The sequence below is a fragment of the Rhinopithecus bieti genome, unplaced genomic scaffold, assembly GCF_001698545.2.
Source record: "Rhinopithecus bieti isolate Rb0 unplaced genomic scaffold, ASM169854v2 scaffold_15133, whole genome shotgun sequence".
Taxonomy (NCBI): domain Eukaryota; kingdom Metazoa; phylum Chordata; class Mammalia; order Primates; family Cercopithecidae; genus Rhinopithecus; species Rhinopithecus bieti.
This window is the reverse complement of record NW_016808815.1, coordinates 2101376-2118600: the sequence shown is the minus strand read 5'-3', so window position 1 is coordinate 2118600 and position 17225 is coordinate 2101376. Positions and strand designations below refer to the sequence as shown.

General features: G+C 40.1%; 1 protein-coding gene across 1 annotated transcript; it reads left to right on the top strand.

The window, feature by feature from the left end:
• The first annotated feature begins 505 nt into the window (after nt 1-505).
• ARL1 (ARF like GTPase 1) lies at nt 506-13776 on the top strand. The gene is made up of 6 exons (XM_017887278.1): nt 506-1253; nt 2893-3030; nt 5932-6013; nt 7374-7485; nt 11965-12143; nt 12866-13776. Exons 1-6 carry the CDS (start codon nt 1250-1252, stop codon nt 12894-12896), a joined length of 546 nt encoding a protein of 181 aa, XP_017742767.1. The 5' UTR covers nt 506-1249; the 3' UTR covers nt 12897-13776.
• The last annotated feature ends 3449 nt before the right edge of the window (nt 13777-17225 follow it).

Here is a 17225-nt window from a genome sequence, read left to right as displayed (position 1 = left end):
GAGTATTAACAGTAGTGACTACTGGGGATCACTGAGATACAGGGTATTAGGGATGGAAGGTTTACTTTTCTTTTTTTTGAGACGGAGTGTCGCTCTGTCGCCCAGGCTGGAGTGCAGTGGCACGATCTCGACTCACTGAAACCTCTGCCTCCTGGGTTTAAGCGATTCTCTTGCCTCAGCCTCCCGAGTAGCTGGGACTACAGGCGCCCACCACCACGTCTGGCTAATTTTTTGTATTTTTAATAGAGACGGGGTTTCACCGTGTTAGCCAGGATGGTCTCGATCTCCCAACCCCGTGATCCCCCCGCCTCAGCCTCCCAAAGTGCTGGGAGTACAGGCGTGAGCCACCACGCCCTGCCGGAAGGTTTGCTTTTCAATGGATCTTTGGGAAGTTTTAAAACCTACATGCTCAACCTTTAGAAATTACTCTAGGGGAAATTCCTTCTCCACATCCTCTAGGCGTGCTTCTTTCCTCCTCTCAACACACTTCACTATCAAAACCTACATTACTTCCAACAGTCGACCCTCGAGGGAATAAGTCCCTGGTCCCCACGATCGTGACCAGCCAGTCCACACTGCCAACCCCAGAAATGCGGTCTCAAGTGCTCGGTCAGCGAGAAGAAAGGCGGGCGAGGTCCTTGTCCTGCAGGCCACAGCGAAGACAAAAACCTCCGGTTACTGGCTTCAGGTGTAAGGCTGCTCCGCATTGGCAGCGCGGGATCATTCCTATCATTATTACGTAGTCTTGTTTCTTTCTGGGAGAAAGCACCTGGGGAGAGTTGGGCTGGCCCCTCCGGGCGCTCCAGTACACGCGTCCTATGTAACGCCGCAGCGTGCGCCAGCGTCCGACAGGGACGTCTCATCGAGGCCCGACTCGCATTTTTAGTTGTCAGATTCGCCACTTTTTGGTGTCAGAATTTAAAAGAAAATTCCAGTTTCTCTATTTCAGAAGTTCTTTCTGTACAGAAAAACAGAAGCAGGAGATACTTCAGGGTTTTGAATTATTTTTCTTTTCTGGCGTCCACAGTATCTACATCCAGTGAGCGGGGACCGTGAGTCGAAAACGACGACGTGGATGCTCAGGCCACAGTTCCCGGCGCGCAGTCGCAGCTGCCCCTCGCTCCCGCCCCCGCCTGGAGTCCGACGTGGAAGTTGCTGGCTGACTGGGCTTGCGAGGAAACCGCCTCGGAGCTGCCGCCGAAGGCCAAGGAATCACTGAAGATCGGCGAGGGAGGACAGGCGGTTCATCATGGGTGAGGAGTTCGAGAAGGGCACCTAGGCGCGTTCGAGGGGGCCGCGGCCGAGGGCTGGGGTGCAGAGGAGGAGAGGGGCCGGCTGGGGAACCCTAGAGTAGCCAGCTCCTCAGGGGGCGGGTCGCCGAGGACTTAACTTACCTCGGATCTTCATCTCTAGGGGTGGATCCGGCCTTTCGCGTTCTCCTCCGCCCTCTCTCGTTTCCCCTTCAATCCCACGGGGTCCGGGGACCCGGGCAGCGCGGGTCTGCAAAGCCTGGGTTCGAGTTCTTTCCCCTTATCATGAAGTTTTCCCTCATCCCCAGCTCCACTTGCTGGGCAGAGTTGTTCTTGCGAAGGCTGGCAACGCGTCAGTCGCAGCTTCGCTGAGGTTTCTTGATGAAAGATGAGCTGCGGCCCCAGAGTGGAAGCTTAATTATTCTCTTTACCAGGGGCGCTGGGACGGCCTCAGTTTGCAAAATCCGAGAGCAGGTGTTGCTTATGTTGTTCTATGGCCAGTTTGGCATTTGTCTGCTCATCTGCTGTAGCGTTTCATGCAATAATACGGGTATTTCTAGTCGGTAAATGAAATTTTATTCTCAATTCTTGGCCCGCTGATTGAGGGAACTGCCTTCTCACAAGCATCACTAGGGTCCAAATAAGGGTGCACATTCTTTAACTTGTTTCCCACCCTCCAAATGAAGGTGCAGATTGTTTGGCTTGGTTGAATCCCTCCACAGTTTTCTGGGGAGCATACTTCTTGCTCCCAAGCATCACAGGCGCTGCCCTGTCTTCCATACCCGCTTCCAACAAAACCCGCTTCAGTTTTGTTCCGGCTCTCTTCTACCTGTAAATGGTAGAAAGGACTTTGTCAAGTCACACCCATTCTGTTGAACTTTCCCAAGGTTCTCTAGCCCGTGTTGGTGTTCATTTTTCAACTGGCAGCTCTTAGTTATACCATGTCTTTGCCAAATAACAGTGTGGCATCACTTCTGATGTTAACGATTTTTTTTTTGTATCGTTAATGTAACTTGTTTTTAATCTTCTCTAATGGCTCTGGATGGGAAAAAGACTGTGCTTTTATACTACACAATACTTGATGTACAGGAAGCTTTCTGGGAATATTTTGTGATGCATTGGATAGAGCTTTATTATTTTTTAAAATGGGTTTTCTGTCAAAATAGTTATTGTTTTCAACTTCTTTCTCAATTTCTTGTACTAGTTATATTGCTTGGTGGAGACCTCTGATTGAAGTTGGTTACAGTGGTACTGCTGCTGTACAATACTTTTCCTGTGCGAGGATTACATTGTCCCACTATCTTCCTTACTGGCCCCTTGGTTTTTGGGGGTAGGGAGGGGATCATGCTAAAATATTCCTATTCTGCTGATTAGAAAATGAGATTCCCAAAGACAGCGGCCATATTTCTCTTATTATTTGGTTTATCTTCTGTGCTTGCATGACACAATATTTAGGACATAGTAACATAACTAATTGTTTGATGTTGAATAATATATTTCATTAGCAAAAATATGCACCTATGCATCCAGGAAATTATAATATTTAATTTGGTATATAGCTTTCAAAGGACAAGATTCGATGTTTTGTGTACCTAGTTCACAAAATGACATTGTGTATGTTTTTTCTTTTGTTACGTTTTAGGTGGCTTTTTCTCAAGTATATTTTCCAGTCTGTTTGGAACTCGGGAAATGAGGATTTTAATTTTGGGATTAGATGGAGCAGGAAAAACCACAATTTTGTACAGATTACAAGTTGGAGAAGTTGTTACTACTATACCTAGTAAGTGTTGGTATGATGAACTAATTGTAGGGGTTTTCTGGTCTCCATGTAACAACTCTATTTCTTTCTTTTTTTTTGTTTTTGTTTTAATAGAGATCAGGTGTCACTGTGTTGCCCAAGCTGGTCTTGGACTCTTGGCCTCAAGTGATCCTCCTGCCTTGGCCTCCCAAAGTGCTGGGATTACAGGCATGAGCCACTATGCCAGGCCTGTTTCTGAATAAATTAATTCATATAACAAAGTATTTGATAAAGTTTATAAACTGCTGGTATGAACAAAACATTGATAACACTTTTTCCATCAACTGAGAGGCAGCTTAGTGTAATTTAAGGACCCTTGTTCTGGTTTACGGCCGGGTTTGACTGTTTATAGCTGTTTAAAAGTGGTTTAAGTAACTAAATCTTATTGAGAGCCAGTATCTTTACTAATAAAATACATAAGATAACTACCCATTAGCTTTCAGGGGGAAATAAATGAAGTAGTTAAAAGTACCTTTTAAACCTGTGTAAAGAATTATATAAATATTAAGTAATATTACATGTGAAGTGCCTTTTTTTCTGTATTTGTTACTATTTTAATTAAGATTAGTTTATCTAGGTAATTCTATTGATTACTTTTAAAGATCTGAGTTTTAGAGATTGAGTGTTGAAGTAATTTGGTACCTTAAAAATATCAAGAGAAGGCCAGGCACAGTGGCTCACGCCTGTAATCCCAGCACTTTGGGAGGCCGAGGCAGGTGGATCACCTGAAGTCAGGAGTTCGAGACCAGCCCGACCAACATGGAGAAACCCCGTCTCTACTAAAAATACAAAATTAGACAGGCGTGGTGGCGCATGCCTGTAATACCAGCTACTCGGGAGGCTGAGGCAGGAGAATCACTTGAACCCGGGAGGCAGAGGTTGTGGCGAGCCGAGATCGCACCATTGCACTCCAGCCTGGGCAACAAGAGCAAAATTCCGTCTCGAAATATATATGCATATATATGTATATATTTATTAAGAGAAGAAATACCTCAATTTTAATCAATTATTGCTGTCTTACAAAAACATTCTCCAACAGTCTTATTTGACTGTATGAGAATACTGTTGTTATTTATTCTTTTTCATTTGTTGACCTCAATTTACTTGGAGAAGATTAATATATTTAAATTAAATTGAAGAGTTCATACAGTTTGCCCAAGATTATTTAAATTATGCCTCTAACATTACTCTGTCACTCAGGATATTTCTTATGGTTGCTGTTCAAATTTATGGACTAAAACAAAAGAGGCTAACCTTTAAGAAAGAAGAGTGTTTTGAACCCTGTAATGTCTGTTATTCCTTTTTGCTATCTTCAGCAAATTTTAGTTCCCTTAGTTTTTGCTTCTCAAAATCACCCATTTCTGTCTGGGCATCTCCTGCAGTGCACAGAGCAGCACAGTGGATAGTTTCGAGTTTCAGTGAGTGCTGCTTTACACCACACTGTTTTTTGAGAAAGTGTCTTGCTTTTTTGCCCAGGCTGGAGTGCAGTGGCGCAGTCATAGCTCACTTTAGCCTCTACTTCCACCTGCTAGGCTCAAGCCATCTTCCCACCTCAGCCTCCCAAAATGTTGGGATTACAGGCATGAGCCATTGCACCCAGTCTACGCCATTCTCTTGTCTTGCACATGTAAACGATGTTTTTTTCACTATTAGTGAACATTGTGATTACACTCCTACCTAATTCTAAGGGAGACATCATGAACTTCCATTTTAGTTTTTTGCTCAAATTTGTCATAGTATTGTTATTTTTTAATTGTAATAGACATACTTGCCAAATACTCAAAGGTATCACCACTGTAAACTTAAATATAAAACAAAAGCTAATTGTCCAGTTATAGCCGGAAGTTTTATTTATTTGTTTATTTTTTTGAGACAGAGCCTCACTCTGTTGCCCAGGCGGAAGTGCAGTGGCGCCATCTCGGCTCACTGCAACCTGTGCCTCCCAGGTTCAAGCGATTCTCATGTGTCAGCTTCCAGAGTAACTGGAATGACAGGCATGTGCCACCAGGCCCGGATAATTTTTGTATTTTTAGAAGAGATGGGGTTTCACAGTGTTGGCTAGGCTGGTCTCAAACTGCTGACCTCAGGTGATCTACCTGTCTTGGCCTCCCAAAGTGCTGGGATTATAGGTGTGAGCCACCACACCCAGCCATGGAAGTTATTTTTTACCTATTTTTCACCTAAGAAGGATGGCAGAGAAAAGGGATGGGACACCTGCCCTTTGACCATCCAGCCATGACCTTATTACAAGTGAGCTCTTGAGGATGTCTGCAGATGGGCCGTGAGATTGAAAGCTGCAGCCATGGCTGTGTCCATGCTGAAGTTTAGAATTGAAGTTTAGCTTTTCTTGCTTTTGGTCTGTTTATTGGCTACCAACCAAAATTCTACTTTTTATAGTACATCCACAACTGTATTTTCTAAATACAGCTTTCGAACACTTTTAACTGCTCTTTTATGAGGGAAGTTTAATAGGATTTCCATTGAGCTAAAAATTATGTTTTCCTTTTTATTTCTTTTTTAAATTCTTTTTTAAATTCATTTGAGCTAAAATTATACACTTTATTTGCAGAACTGCTGGCTTTTAAAAAATATCCTGAAGATGGTATTGATCTTGCTCATTGATGTTTTGTGCACACACGTGCACGCGTGTGGGGGAGCAGAGTATACTGTCTCGTCTTAAATGGTATAAAATCTCAGCCAATAATGTGATTCAACAATTACCATTCCTTTTTAATTCGAATCCTAAGACAAATTATGTATATATTATATATATTTTAAACTCTAATAACAGCTACCATTAATTGCTATAACTCAATTAGATAGGATATTTTGAACGTGGAATGTATTAGTGTACACATACCGCTGATTTGATTTCTCTTCCAGCCATTGGATTTAATGTAGAGACGGTGACATACAAAAACCTTAAATTCCAAGTCTGGGATTTAGGAGGACAGACAAGTATCAGGTATGGTACAAAGACCAGGTTATTTGGTAGTATTGAACATTTATTGGTTCTTTTAAGGGTTAACATCAGTAAACTAGAATATGTGTTCTATTGTGATTTAAATGGAGCCACCTAGTTTAAAATGAGGTAAAATTTGGAACTATTTCCTTAGAGCATCCATTAAGTTAAAACTTAAGGAGCCCCGTTTTCCAGATATCTGCTTAATGAAACTCTTTTCATGAAAATCTCAAGACCTTATTACTTCAGTTATTCTCAACTAGAAAGGACCCTCCATTTAGTTCTTGTCAGTCTCTCCTCTCGGAAACACACAGTTTTGGAATTGATTATAAAGTACCTTGCAGGCCTACCATTTAGGGCTAATATAAGAATAAATGCCATTGGCCGGGCACAGTGGCTCACGCCTGTAATCCCAGCACTTTGGGAGGCCGAGGTGGGCAGATCACCAGGTCAGGAGCTCAAGACCAGCCTGGCCAACATGGTGAAACCCTGTCTCTACTAAAAATACAAAAATTAGCTGGGCATGGTGGTGCGTGCCTGTAATTCCAGCTACCTGGGAGGCTGAAGCAGGAGAATTGCTTGTACCGGGACCTGGGAGTCGGAGGTTGCAGTGAGCCAAGATTGTGCCACTGCACTCCAGCCTGGGCTACAGAGCGAGACTCCGTCTCAAAAAAATAAATGGATAAATAAAAAATAAATGCCTTCTGCAGTTTGGGTCTTCTGCTTAGCATTTTGGGCTTGATATGGCAACAGTGAATGTTTGGTGACTGTCAGTAGTTGCTCATGATGGTACCATCTTAAAAGATTAGTAATGCATTCTCCAAACATTCTGACTTCTTATAACTCATTTATTGAATCACGTTTCTTTTTTTTTAATTGTGCAGCCTCCCAAGCCAGAGTAGCTCAGAGAGACTCCATTGAATCACCTTTGAGTTTATTTATAATTTTAGCCATTTCTACTGCTTAATGTCAGTGATTAATTTCATGACTGTTAAATGAAATCACATTTAAAAAGTTTATTCCTCTTAAGGGGTACCTAGTTAAATATTTGTTTAAGAAAGTGTAATGATCAGGTCTGTGTACAACTTTTCTATCAGTATATTTAGTGATTTCATAGATTATAAATAAACTTTGTCATCCTGAAGTCTGAATTCATTTTGAAACTTCCTTGTCCTGTGATTTAATGTTTATCAACATTCTTTTGACTCCATCACATCTGAGGGATATGGTACATATATCCACCAGAAACAGTGAATCATTAAGGTATTGATTCTAACATGTGTGGGACAGAATTGGCAATTGATTTGTCAGTTTCTTCTTTAAAACAGTAACAATATATTCTCCCATTTTGAATTTTCTCTAGGCCATACTGGAGATGTTACTATTCAAACACAGATGCAGTCATTTATGTAGTAGACAGTTGTGACCGAGACCGAATTGGCATTTCCAAATCGGAGTTAGTTGCCATGTTGGAGGTAAGAAAACTTAACCACTTTAAAATATGGGGAAATCATTTACGTTTGCTGTTTCCAGTACATATTATTACACTGAAGAATAATTAAAAAGAATGCAGGGGTTGTTCTCTCCATCCTTTTAATATTTTCTTTTATGCAAATGATTTTCTATTCCAAAATACATTTGAGGAGAGGGTTGGAGACAAAACAAAACAACAACAACAAAAACTAACCTTGTAACTTCCTCTTCCTTTAAGCCAGATTGCTTGATTTTCCAGGAGGTTCAGAGCTCACTTAAACAAAAATATCTATTCTAAGTCACTTATTTGATGTGACTTTTAAAATATGTCTTTTTATTTTTAGCTGTTTTAGAAGGATTAAAGTTCAGAGAAATATGTATTTCTGGGTTGCTGGCACAATGCTGGCCTCACGTTTATCGTTTTTTGCCCTTCCCAGTGTTTAAAGTGCTTTAGCTTCACAGACCTTCTTTCTGTTCTTTGAACACGAGCTTGCACACCTGGCTTAGGGCCTTTTGCACTTGCTGATCCTTCTGCTTCTCTCCAGCATCTTTGCATGGGTGCCTTCCTGACATGTTTCTTCCCACATCCCTTCCCCAGAAAGAAGTCTCATTTATTCACTAATCCTTTACCCTTCTTTATTCTTTATACCAATATTGTTTCTTTTTTTTTCTTTTTCGTTTTTTTTTTGTAGAGACGGGGTCTAGCTATGTTGCCCAGGCTGGTCCCAAACTCCTGTCCTCAAGTGATCCTCCTGCCTCAACCTCCTAGTGTTGGGATTACAGGTGTTAGCCATTGCATCCCACTTACTGTTTTTTTACATTTTTAAATTTATTTGTTGGCTGGGCATGGTGGCTCACGCCTGTAATGCCAGCACTTTGGGAGGCCGAGGTGGGCAGATCACCAGAGATCATCAGGAGTTCGAGACCAGCCTGTCCAACATGGTGAAACCTCATCTCTACTAAAAATACAAGAAAATTAGCTGGGCATGGTGGTGCGTGCCTGTAATCCCAGCTACTTGGGAGGCTGAGGCAGGAGAATCACTTGAACCCGGGAGGCAGAGGTTGCAGTGAGTCGAGATTGTGCCACTGCACTCCAGCCTGGGTGACAGAGTGAGACTCCATCTCAAAAAATAAAAATTAAAAAAAAAAATGTATTTGTTTGCTTATGTATCTCTCCTTCTAAAATGTAAGTTCCTTGAGTTTACCCTGATAGGAAGAACAGTGTATAGCACTTAATTAAGAATTCAATACACTTTATTCACTGAAGTTAATAAGATCATATATTGGCTAACTGCTCAAATTCAGAGGATGCATTAAATCATCCATTTTTTAAGAATGAAAAAATAATCAAATGTACTATGATAATAAAATTGCCCCTGCTCTGGAAAATTAGATGGATAAATTTCTTTCTCTTGTCAAAAACTGTGATTCTGAATTGTTTAATCAAGGGATGTTGAAATATAAGTTCTAGGCCAGTTGATACCTAGGTAAAAGCATCCTCAGATGAGAGGACTATGGACTTTTGATTTTTTTTTTTTTTTTTTTTTTGAGACAGAGTCTTGCTCTGTCACCCAGGCTGGAGTGCAGTGGCGTGATTGCCACTCACTGCAATTTCCGCCTCCTAGGTTCAAGCGATTCTCCTGTTTCAGCCTTTGAGTAGCTGGGACTACAGGCTTCTGCCACCACACCTGGCTAATTTTTGTATTTGTAGCACAGATGGGGTTTCACCATGTTGGCCAGGCTGGTTTCAAACTCCTGACCTCAGCAGTTTGCCTGCCTCCTGATCTGCCCGCCTTGGCCTCCCAAAGTACTGGGATTACAAGAGTGAGCCACCATGCTCAGCCCAGGACTTTTGATTTCTTGAACTATTGACTTCTTAATGACTTCCAAGTTATAAATTGCAGACTTCATAGTTTTAAACATTTGGTGAATTTTTTTTTTTAAATATATCATAGCATTATATTTATTATAAGAGCTTCTCAGACCAAATTTAAATGTAAGGATAAGATTTAATTGCCTTGGGTATAATGGGTTTTTTAAAGAACAGCTTTATTTAGATATAATTCACATGATATATTATATTTTTATCATACAAAGTATTGCTTAAAACGAATGGATTGTTGACCTCAGTTTACAGTTCTTGAGTTGTTCAGGATTGTTGTTAGGTTACTTGCAGTGTTAGGATTTGACTTATAAAGTCTTACAGAGAAAGAAGTAAAAGTTGGATTCTTTCTTTAGGAAGTGACTTTTAATTCATCAGTAAATATCATGTTATGTTAAGTACAGGCCGAGTACGAGTCAGGACCGTTAATGTTAAAACATGGACACAGGCCAGGCGCTGTGGCTCATGCCTGTAATCCGAGCACTTTGGGAGGCAGAGGCAGGCAGATCACTTGAGGTCAGGAGTTTGAGACCAGCCTGGCCACCCACATCTACTAAAAATACAAAAATTAGCCTGGTGTAGTGGCGCACACCTGTAATCCCAGCTACATGGGAGGCTGAGGCAGGAGAATTGCTTGAACCTAGGAGGTGGAGGTTGCAGTGAGCTCAGGTCGTGCCACTGCACTCCAGCCTGGGTGACAGAGTGAGACTCCGTCTCAAAACAAACAAAATTAAAAATATATAGTATAGACACAAAAGCAGTTTAGGTTTCAACTTTTTTCTTCTTTTTTGAGACAGAGTTTCACTGTTGTTGCCCAGGCTGGAGTGCAGTGGTGCAATCTTGGCTCACTGCAGCCTCTGCATCCCGGGTTCAAGCAATTCTCCTGCCTCAGCCTCCTGAGTAGCTGGGATTGCAAGCATGCACCACCACACTCGGCTAATTTTTGTAATTTTAGTAGAGACGGGGTTTCATCATGTTGCTTAGGCAGGTCTTGAACTCCTGACCTGGTGATCCACCCACCTCAGCCTCCCAAAGTGTGAGGTGTGTGTGAGCCACTGTGCCTGGCCTTTCAACTTTCTTATACACAAAAATGTATTCTAAATGGGTAAATAATTAAATGTAAAAAATGAAAATTATAAGAACATATAAGGAATTCAAAAGATGAGATTTAATTATATTAACGTAACCCCCCCCACACACACAAAGCTCAGATATGGCAAGTATAAACAAGATTAAGGTAAGAAACCAGGCCTAACCAGAAACCAATGACTAAGGATTAGTGATCTTAATCATAGCAAGATCTTTTGCAAAATGAGCAAAAGGCAGTTCATAGGGGGAAAACATTGCTAATAACATTTGCATTTGTTTTTAAAGAGACAGGGTCAGCAGGGTGTGGTGGCTTATGCCTGTAATCCCAGCACTTTGGGAGGCTAAGGCAGGCGGATCACGAGGTCAGGAGTTCGAGACCAGCCTGACCAACATGGTGAAACCTCATCTCTACTAAAAATAGAAAAATTAGCCGGGCGTGGTGGCGGGCGCCTGAAGTCCCAGCTACTCAGGAGGCTGAGGCAGGAGAATTGCTTGAACCCGGGATGCGGAGGCTACAGTGAGCCAAGATTGCACCATTGCAACTCCAGCCTGGGCGACAGAGGGAGACTCTGTCTCAAGAAAAAAAAAAAGGGGGCGTCTCCCTTTGTCCCCTAGGCTGGCATGCAGTGGCACAACCAAAGCTTATTATAACCTTGAGCTCCTGACTCTGCTTCCTTTTTCGTTCGTTTTTTAAAAAAATTTTTGTAGAGACCTGTGTGTTGCTCAGGCTGGTCTCAAACTCCTGGACTTAAGCGATTCTCCTGGCTCAACCCATTTGCATTTCGAATACCCTAATAATATATAATGAGATGCTGTGTTTGGAAAAGTAAATAATTCCCAACTCTGCAAAGGCTGCATTGAAGATGGAGACTTTTATACACTGTTGGTAGGGTAACCTTTCTGGAAAGCTGTTCATGCATGTATTCAGTTTATCAAAGCCTGAAAAAAGCTGTTCATACTTTTAACTCCATTTTTAGAATATTGTGTTAAGAAAGTAGATTCAAACAAAGATTTTTGTATAAAGACCCTGTCACTTGGGTTTATCTAATAGTCCAGTGGAAAGAATCTAATAAGAGTCTAATACTAGAAAATAGTTAACACAGTTTATGGTGCATGCGTCCATAGTGTACAGCATATTTAGCCATTTTTTTATTTTGAAAAAATTGTTAATAGTTTGGAGAAACATGATTTTAATTTTTACTTTTTAGGCAGGGTATAGAACTATATATAAATCTGATCTTAAATGTATAAATGTATTTGCTAAATAAGCTCTTAAGTATCTGCAAAACAAAGTACTAGTAGAAAACACCCAAAATGTTAACAGTGATCATATTTGGGAGGTAGGGTTATGGGTGAAGCTTCTTTTCTTTATACTTCTCTATAATTTCATAATGTATAATGAATATATTAATAATTATAAAATACACTTTTAAAATGTATTTTTGGACATTTTCTAAACTCGAGAGAGCCCATTGGTTAAAGGAAATTAAATATTTTCAATTTCATTTAGGAAGAAGAGCTGAGAAAAGCCATTTTAGTGGTGTTTGCAAATAAACAGGACATGGAACAGGCCATGACTTCCTCAGAGATGGCAAATTCACTTGGGTTACCTGCCTTGAAGGACCGAAAATGGCAAATATTCAAAACATCAGCAACCAAAGGCACTGGCCTTGATGAGGCAATGGAATGGCAAGTATCATGTTTCCAGAAGCCATCTGTGCATTTGTGTGTGCTTGCAGCTATGCACGTCCACGTGTAATTTTTCTCCAGTGTTGAGGATGAAACTTTGATTTATTTAGCAGCTTATTTCATAAGTTCCTCTAGCCTTTTCTCCCACTGGTCTTCAGGTGCATCCGTCTTCTTCTCAACCACACCTACCTGATGACAGTTACAATTCTTTGCCAATTTTTAGCCTTTTCCTTGCCTCACCTCACCCTCCAATTCCTTATCCTTCAGGAATTAGCTTCAGGCTGTCTTCTGAAGAGCTTTTCCTAATGTATCTCTATTCCTACTGCCTAACCACTCACGTAAAGTTAGATGCCCTTGTCACAGATTAGTGACATAGTACTTGTTATGCTGTCTTGTAATTGTTTGATTTGTTCATCTACTCATTAGATAATCACCTCCTTGAAGACTGAGACTAGTTTCACCTCTGAGTCATCCATATGTAGCCCAGAAGTAGTAGTAGCCTGGAAAATAGATATTTGGTCTTTTTTGAATTTTTCATTCAAATCATAGACAAATTCAAAGCTTAAAGGAACCTTATGGAAATCTAATGCATAACCTCATCTATGTTAGCTGTCTTTATTTTAAGTACTTTGGAATCCACCTCTAATACAAAGTTTATTATAGATGATCATGCTTTATGCCTGAAAGTTAATTTTATAAAACAGTTCATTTTCTCTTTACAGGTTAGTTGAAACATTAAAAAGCAGACAGTAATTCAGTCCATTCTTCTCCCCTGAAACGAAGACTACATCACCTCTCTCCCTTTGGAAACAGTCAAGTGTACTTCACACTACTAGATGTTAAAACTGTATGATTATTGGCATATACTGACTGACTGCAATGTTTGTGGTAAATAGGGAAAAGAAATATTTGGTTGGAGGGATAATTCGATCGAATCACCTGAATGTTCTATGTAATGTAAAATATTCTTTTCTTGCTTTCTTGTGTTAAGGTATATATTCTATTTGTATGGAATTCTTATTCAAAATACAGTTCTATTAAAGAATGTACTCCTATTGGATGAAAAAACCTATTTTGAATAGTAGTTGCAGCTTGTTTGTATAAATACTAAAAAATATCTTAACAGATTTTTTTTCCCTTTAAAATGAATTATCTTTCCAAAGATTAGACTCAGTAGAGTAGGTGAGGAACATAGTGTGTATAATATAATCTTTATTTGCTTATCTGACCACTTTTTATTAAGCTGTTTTGTTTAAAAGCTTTTGGTTATAGGCATGAATATTATTTTGATGGTTAACTTCATTGACTTATCTGTAATTGTCATTTTATAGTACTTTACAGTTGTCAAAAGAAAAATCTTATGTTGACCTAGCTGATCTGTACAGAAAGCTTGTGAAGTAGGTAGGACAGGTTATGATGTCCTCATTGTATGTATTCAGCGCACCTTTAATTATTTTCTGGCTTGCCCAAGGTCACCTGCTAGCTAGTAAGGTGGGAATAAGGCTCAAAGTAAAACTTTTGGTTCAGAAGCCTGACTTATAAACTATACTATATATTCCCAAAAATGTCAGTATTGACAACACAGTCTAACTCTTTAATAAAATTATGCTAATTAAAGCAGTTACATTCAAAATAATGTCTATAAACTTATTTGTCTATACTAGAAGTGATCAGTGACATACTATAAATAATCCTAAATGGTTATATTTGATGGAATTCATAACACATTAAAGAGAAAATTTCACATTAAAGGAAAGGAAGGTTTAAAATCTATTTGCAGGTTATAAAAGGTGTCTTTACTGGTTTTCATTCTTTTATCTACCATGTCCAATATTTGGTCTTTTTTGAATGTAAACTTGATGTAAACTTGTTAAAATCAAAATCTTACTGATTATACAGGGGAAATTAAGCATTCTGGTTTAAAATTAGGCTTATTGCTAGATTGTAAGTTTAAAACAATTCATGTTCAAAGGAGCTTTTCAAATTACCCAGTCCACCTCAAAATCAACTAATGTGACAGAAGTAAATATAGTGCTTCATAATTGCTAAAAACGGGTGAGTTTCTTTCGCTTAAGTTGGAAAACCAGCGTTTAAGAAATTAGGTGCTGGTATTGAGAGCTTAATGCCATGGTTCCCCGCAGGTCTCGGGAACATCAGTAGTTCCTTTCTTGGCCTTCACTGTGCGTCCAGTGTTGGCCTCTGACCTCTTCCCCTCACATTTATGTTCATTCTCCAGGCTTATATTCATTCTCTGCAGCTTTCTCCCTTCACCTGCGGGACTCTCACCCTTCTTGCTCATTCTCCAGCACCCATTCCCACTTTAGTCTCTGAAATCTTTTTTGGAGATTTTTCTTCAGCTACAAGTGTTCCGGTACAACCAATATTACTCCTGAGGGGCAGAGACTTTTTCATATTTATGTCCCTAGTATCTGGTGTGGTACCTGGCATATGGCATTTCAGAATTATGTTCATAGTTGAAATAGTAGGATAGGTATTTGTCATCTTGACAAGTAGCCCCTTTGCAATTTATAGTTGAGTTTATTTCTGGTCAGTGGCACATGGCTGGAAAATGCAGAAAACAAGTTCACTTACAGCCTGAGGCTTGTAAAGCTTGTGCAGCTGCCTCCTGGCAGTTCAGGAAAACTGCAGAAAATGGGAAGTAAGGTCCTGGCAGGCAGACCTGGCATGTAGCCGCTGGCCATCTTGAATCCCAGGGCATGAACTTGCCCCAAACGTCAGCACTTGGTTAAGCCTGATCCCTCTGGTTTATCACAAAGAATAGGGTGGGATAAAGAGAGTGGACACTTAAACAAGCTGTAAATTATATGGTCCTTGTCTAGCAGGAGACAACTGCACAGGTATGCTACCAGTGTTTGGATATTGATATTTACATGGCAAATCTGAATATTGTTTTATGAGAGGCCTGGCAATAGGAAAAGCACCAAACTTGAAATTAGAACATAGGTGCAAATGGCCACTCCTGCAGTTTCTTTTCTGTAAAATGGGACCTGGAAAAATGATACCAAATGTTTCTTTCTGACATGCTATTTTATAACTCTGGCCTATGGTTGTGTTGTATCTTGCTACAAAAAAAAAAAGAGTGGTAGAATTAATTCCGTTATCTGAAATACCTGAAATGCATTTTAAACTGTTGAAATGTAAGCTCGGAGGGCAGGGACCGTATCTTACTTACTGTTAGTATCCCTTGCATCTAGTGTGGTGCACCTGGCACACAGTAGGCACTCAATAAATATTTATTGATTAAAAACAAAGACGTCTTCAATATCCCAGATATATTTGTTCTTTCTGATCTTTGCCTTGGTATTTTGTTTTATTTTAAAAAATTTTACGAAAGCAATACATGCATTTACTTTAGGTCACTTAGGATGAATTAAAGTGAGTCTTCTAAGATGGCCTCCTTCTGACACATTACAAAGCCCTTAGAAGGGTGAGAACTCCCGTTTGAGATACACACTACATCAAAGCACAGATGCTTAAGTGAATGAACATTTGATTCCTATGCCACATGCATATTCTTAGCCTGTAAGTACAAATTTTAAAGCATGGACTTTTTTTTTTTTTTTTTTTTTTTTTTGAGATGGAGTCTCACTCTGTCGCCCAGGCTGGAGTGTGGTGGCACGGTATCGGCTCACTGCGACCTCTGCCTCCCAGGTGCAAGTGAGTCGTCTGGCTCAGCCTCCCAAGTGGCTGGGACTACAGGTGTTCCGCCACCACGCCCGGCTAATTTTTGTACTTTTAGTAGAGACAGGGTTTCATCACGTTGGCCAGGCTGGTCTCGAACTCCTTACCTCAAGTGATCCACCTGCCTTGGCCTCCCAAAGTGCTGGGATTACAGGTGTGAGCCACCGCGCCCAGCTCAAAGCATGGACTTTGAATCTTGATTGTACCACCCACATCCTGTATCACCCTTAGGCAAGTTATTTACTCTGAGTCTGTTTCTTCATCTGTAAAATAGGAACCAATTGTAGGAATCTCTCAGGAATACTAGGATTAAACAAAATGTATCCAAAGTGCCTGGCACATAGGGTGGATTTCCCACTCCATATATCCCCAAGTATGTGGGGCACTAAAGAATATTTTTTCCACACCAAGTATAGAGCGAGGCAAAAGATGCTATACGGTTGAACAACAGAAACAACTTTACCCACCTCTAAATAAGTGTGGCTTATTACCATTTTAGTTGTAAATAATAAACCTTAAAAGTAAAGTTTCAAAGAAACCACTTGTTTTCTTTGTACTAATAACAACAGTACAAATGTGGTTTTGGCCGAATATTAGAAAATGTTTTTATCAGGAAATATTTTATGTATAGAAAGTAATGTAATGAAGCATTATAAACTTGGAAATCTGGCACCAAATGTAAGACATTGAACATTATGAGAACAGTTTAAGTCCCCCAACCCCACCGTGTGCTTCTCCCTTGATTCTGTTCCTTCGCACAAGTACCCTCTATCCTGCAACTTTGAAATCGTTAATTTTTTCCTACAGATTTATCATATATGTACACAATTTTATTACAGTGGTATTCAACTATTTTTCTTTTCCCCCCACTCAACATTGTTTCTAGAATATCATCTTTATTGATATATATATATGTAATTAGCTGATTTCTGCTACTGTATTTCAGTATATGAATATACCATTTTATTCTCTTGTGGAAGGACATTTGGATTGCTTCTAGTTCTTTTAGCAATGGTTCATGAACATTCTTCAGATCCATGGTTCATGGTTTCTCTAGGAGTGGAACTCGGGATCAGGGAGTATAACCGTCTTCGGGTTTACAAGGTAATGTCAAAGATTGCCTATGGCTCCACCATGCTTGCCAGCACTTAGTATTGTCAGCTTTATCATTCTGATGGTTTCAGAATGGAATCTCATTCTGGTGATAATTGGCATTTTCCTAATTACTGATGAGGCTGAATACAGGAGTGACTCAAACAATTTAACAACTAGCCATAGCTAGTACAGTAGGACTCCGACTAGTCCAGGTATTCTTTAACTTCTGGTGTGAGAAGGTATGTAATCTAAGAACTTCATGTAGCCAGGGGAGCACTTGGGGGT

Excerpts from the sequence above, each read along its gene's own strand:
- ARL1 (XM_017887278.1), top strand. Across the intron at positions 3,031-5,931 it reads AGTTGTTACTACTATACCTA|CCATTGGATTTAATGTAGAG; the intron begins GTAAGTGTTGGT and ends TTTCTCTTCCAG. Across the intron at positions 12,144-12,865 it reads CTTGATGAGGCAATGGAATG|GTTAGTTGAAACATTAAAAA; the intron begins GCAAGTATCATG and ends TTCTCTTTACAG.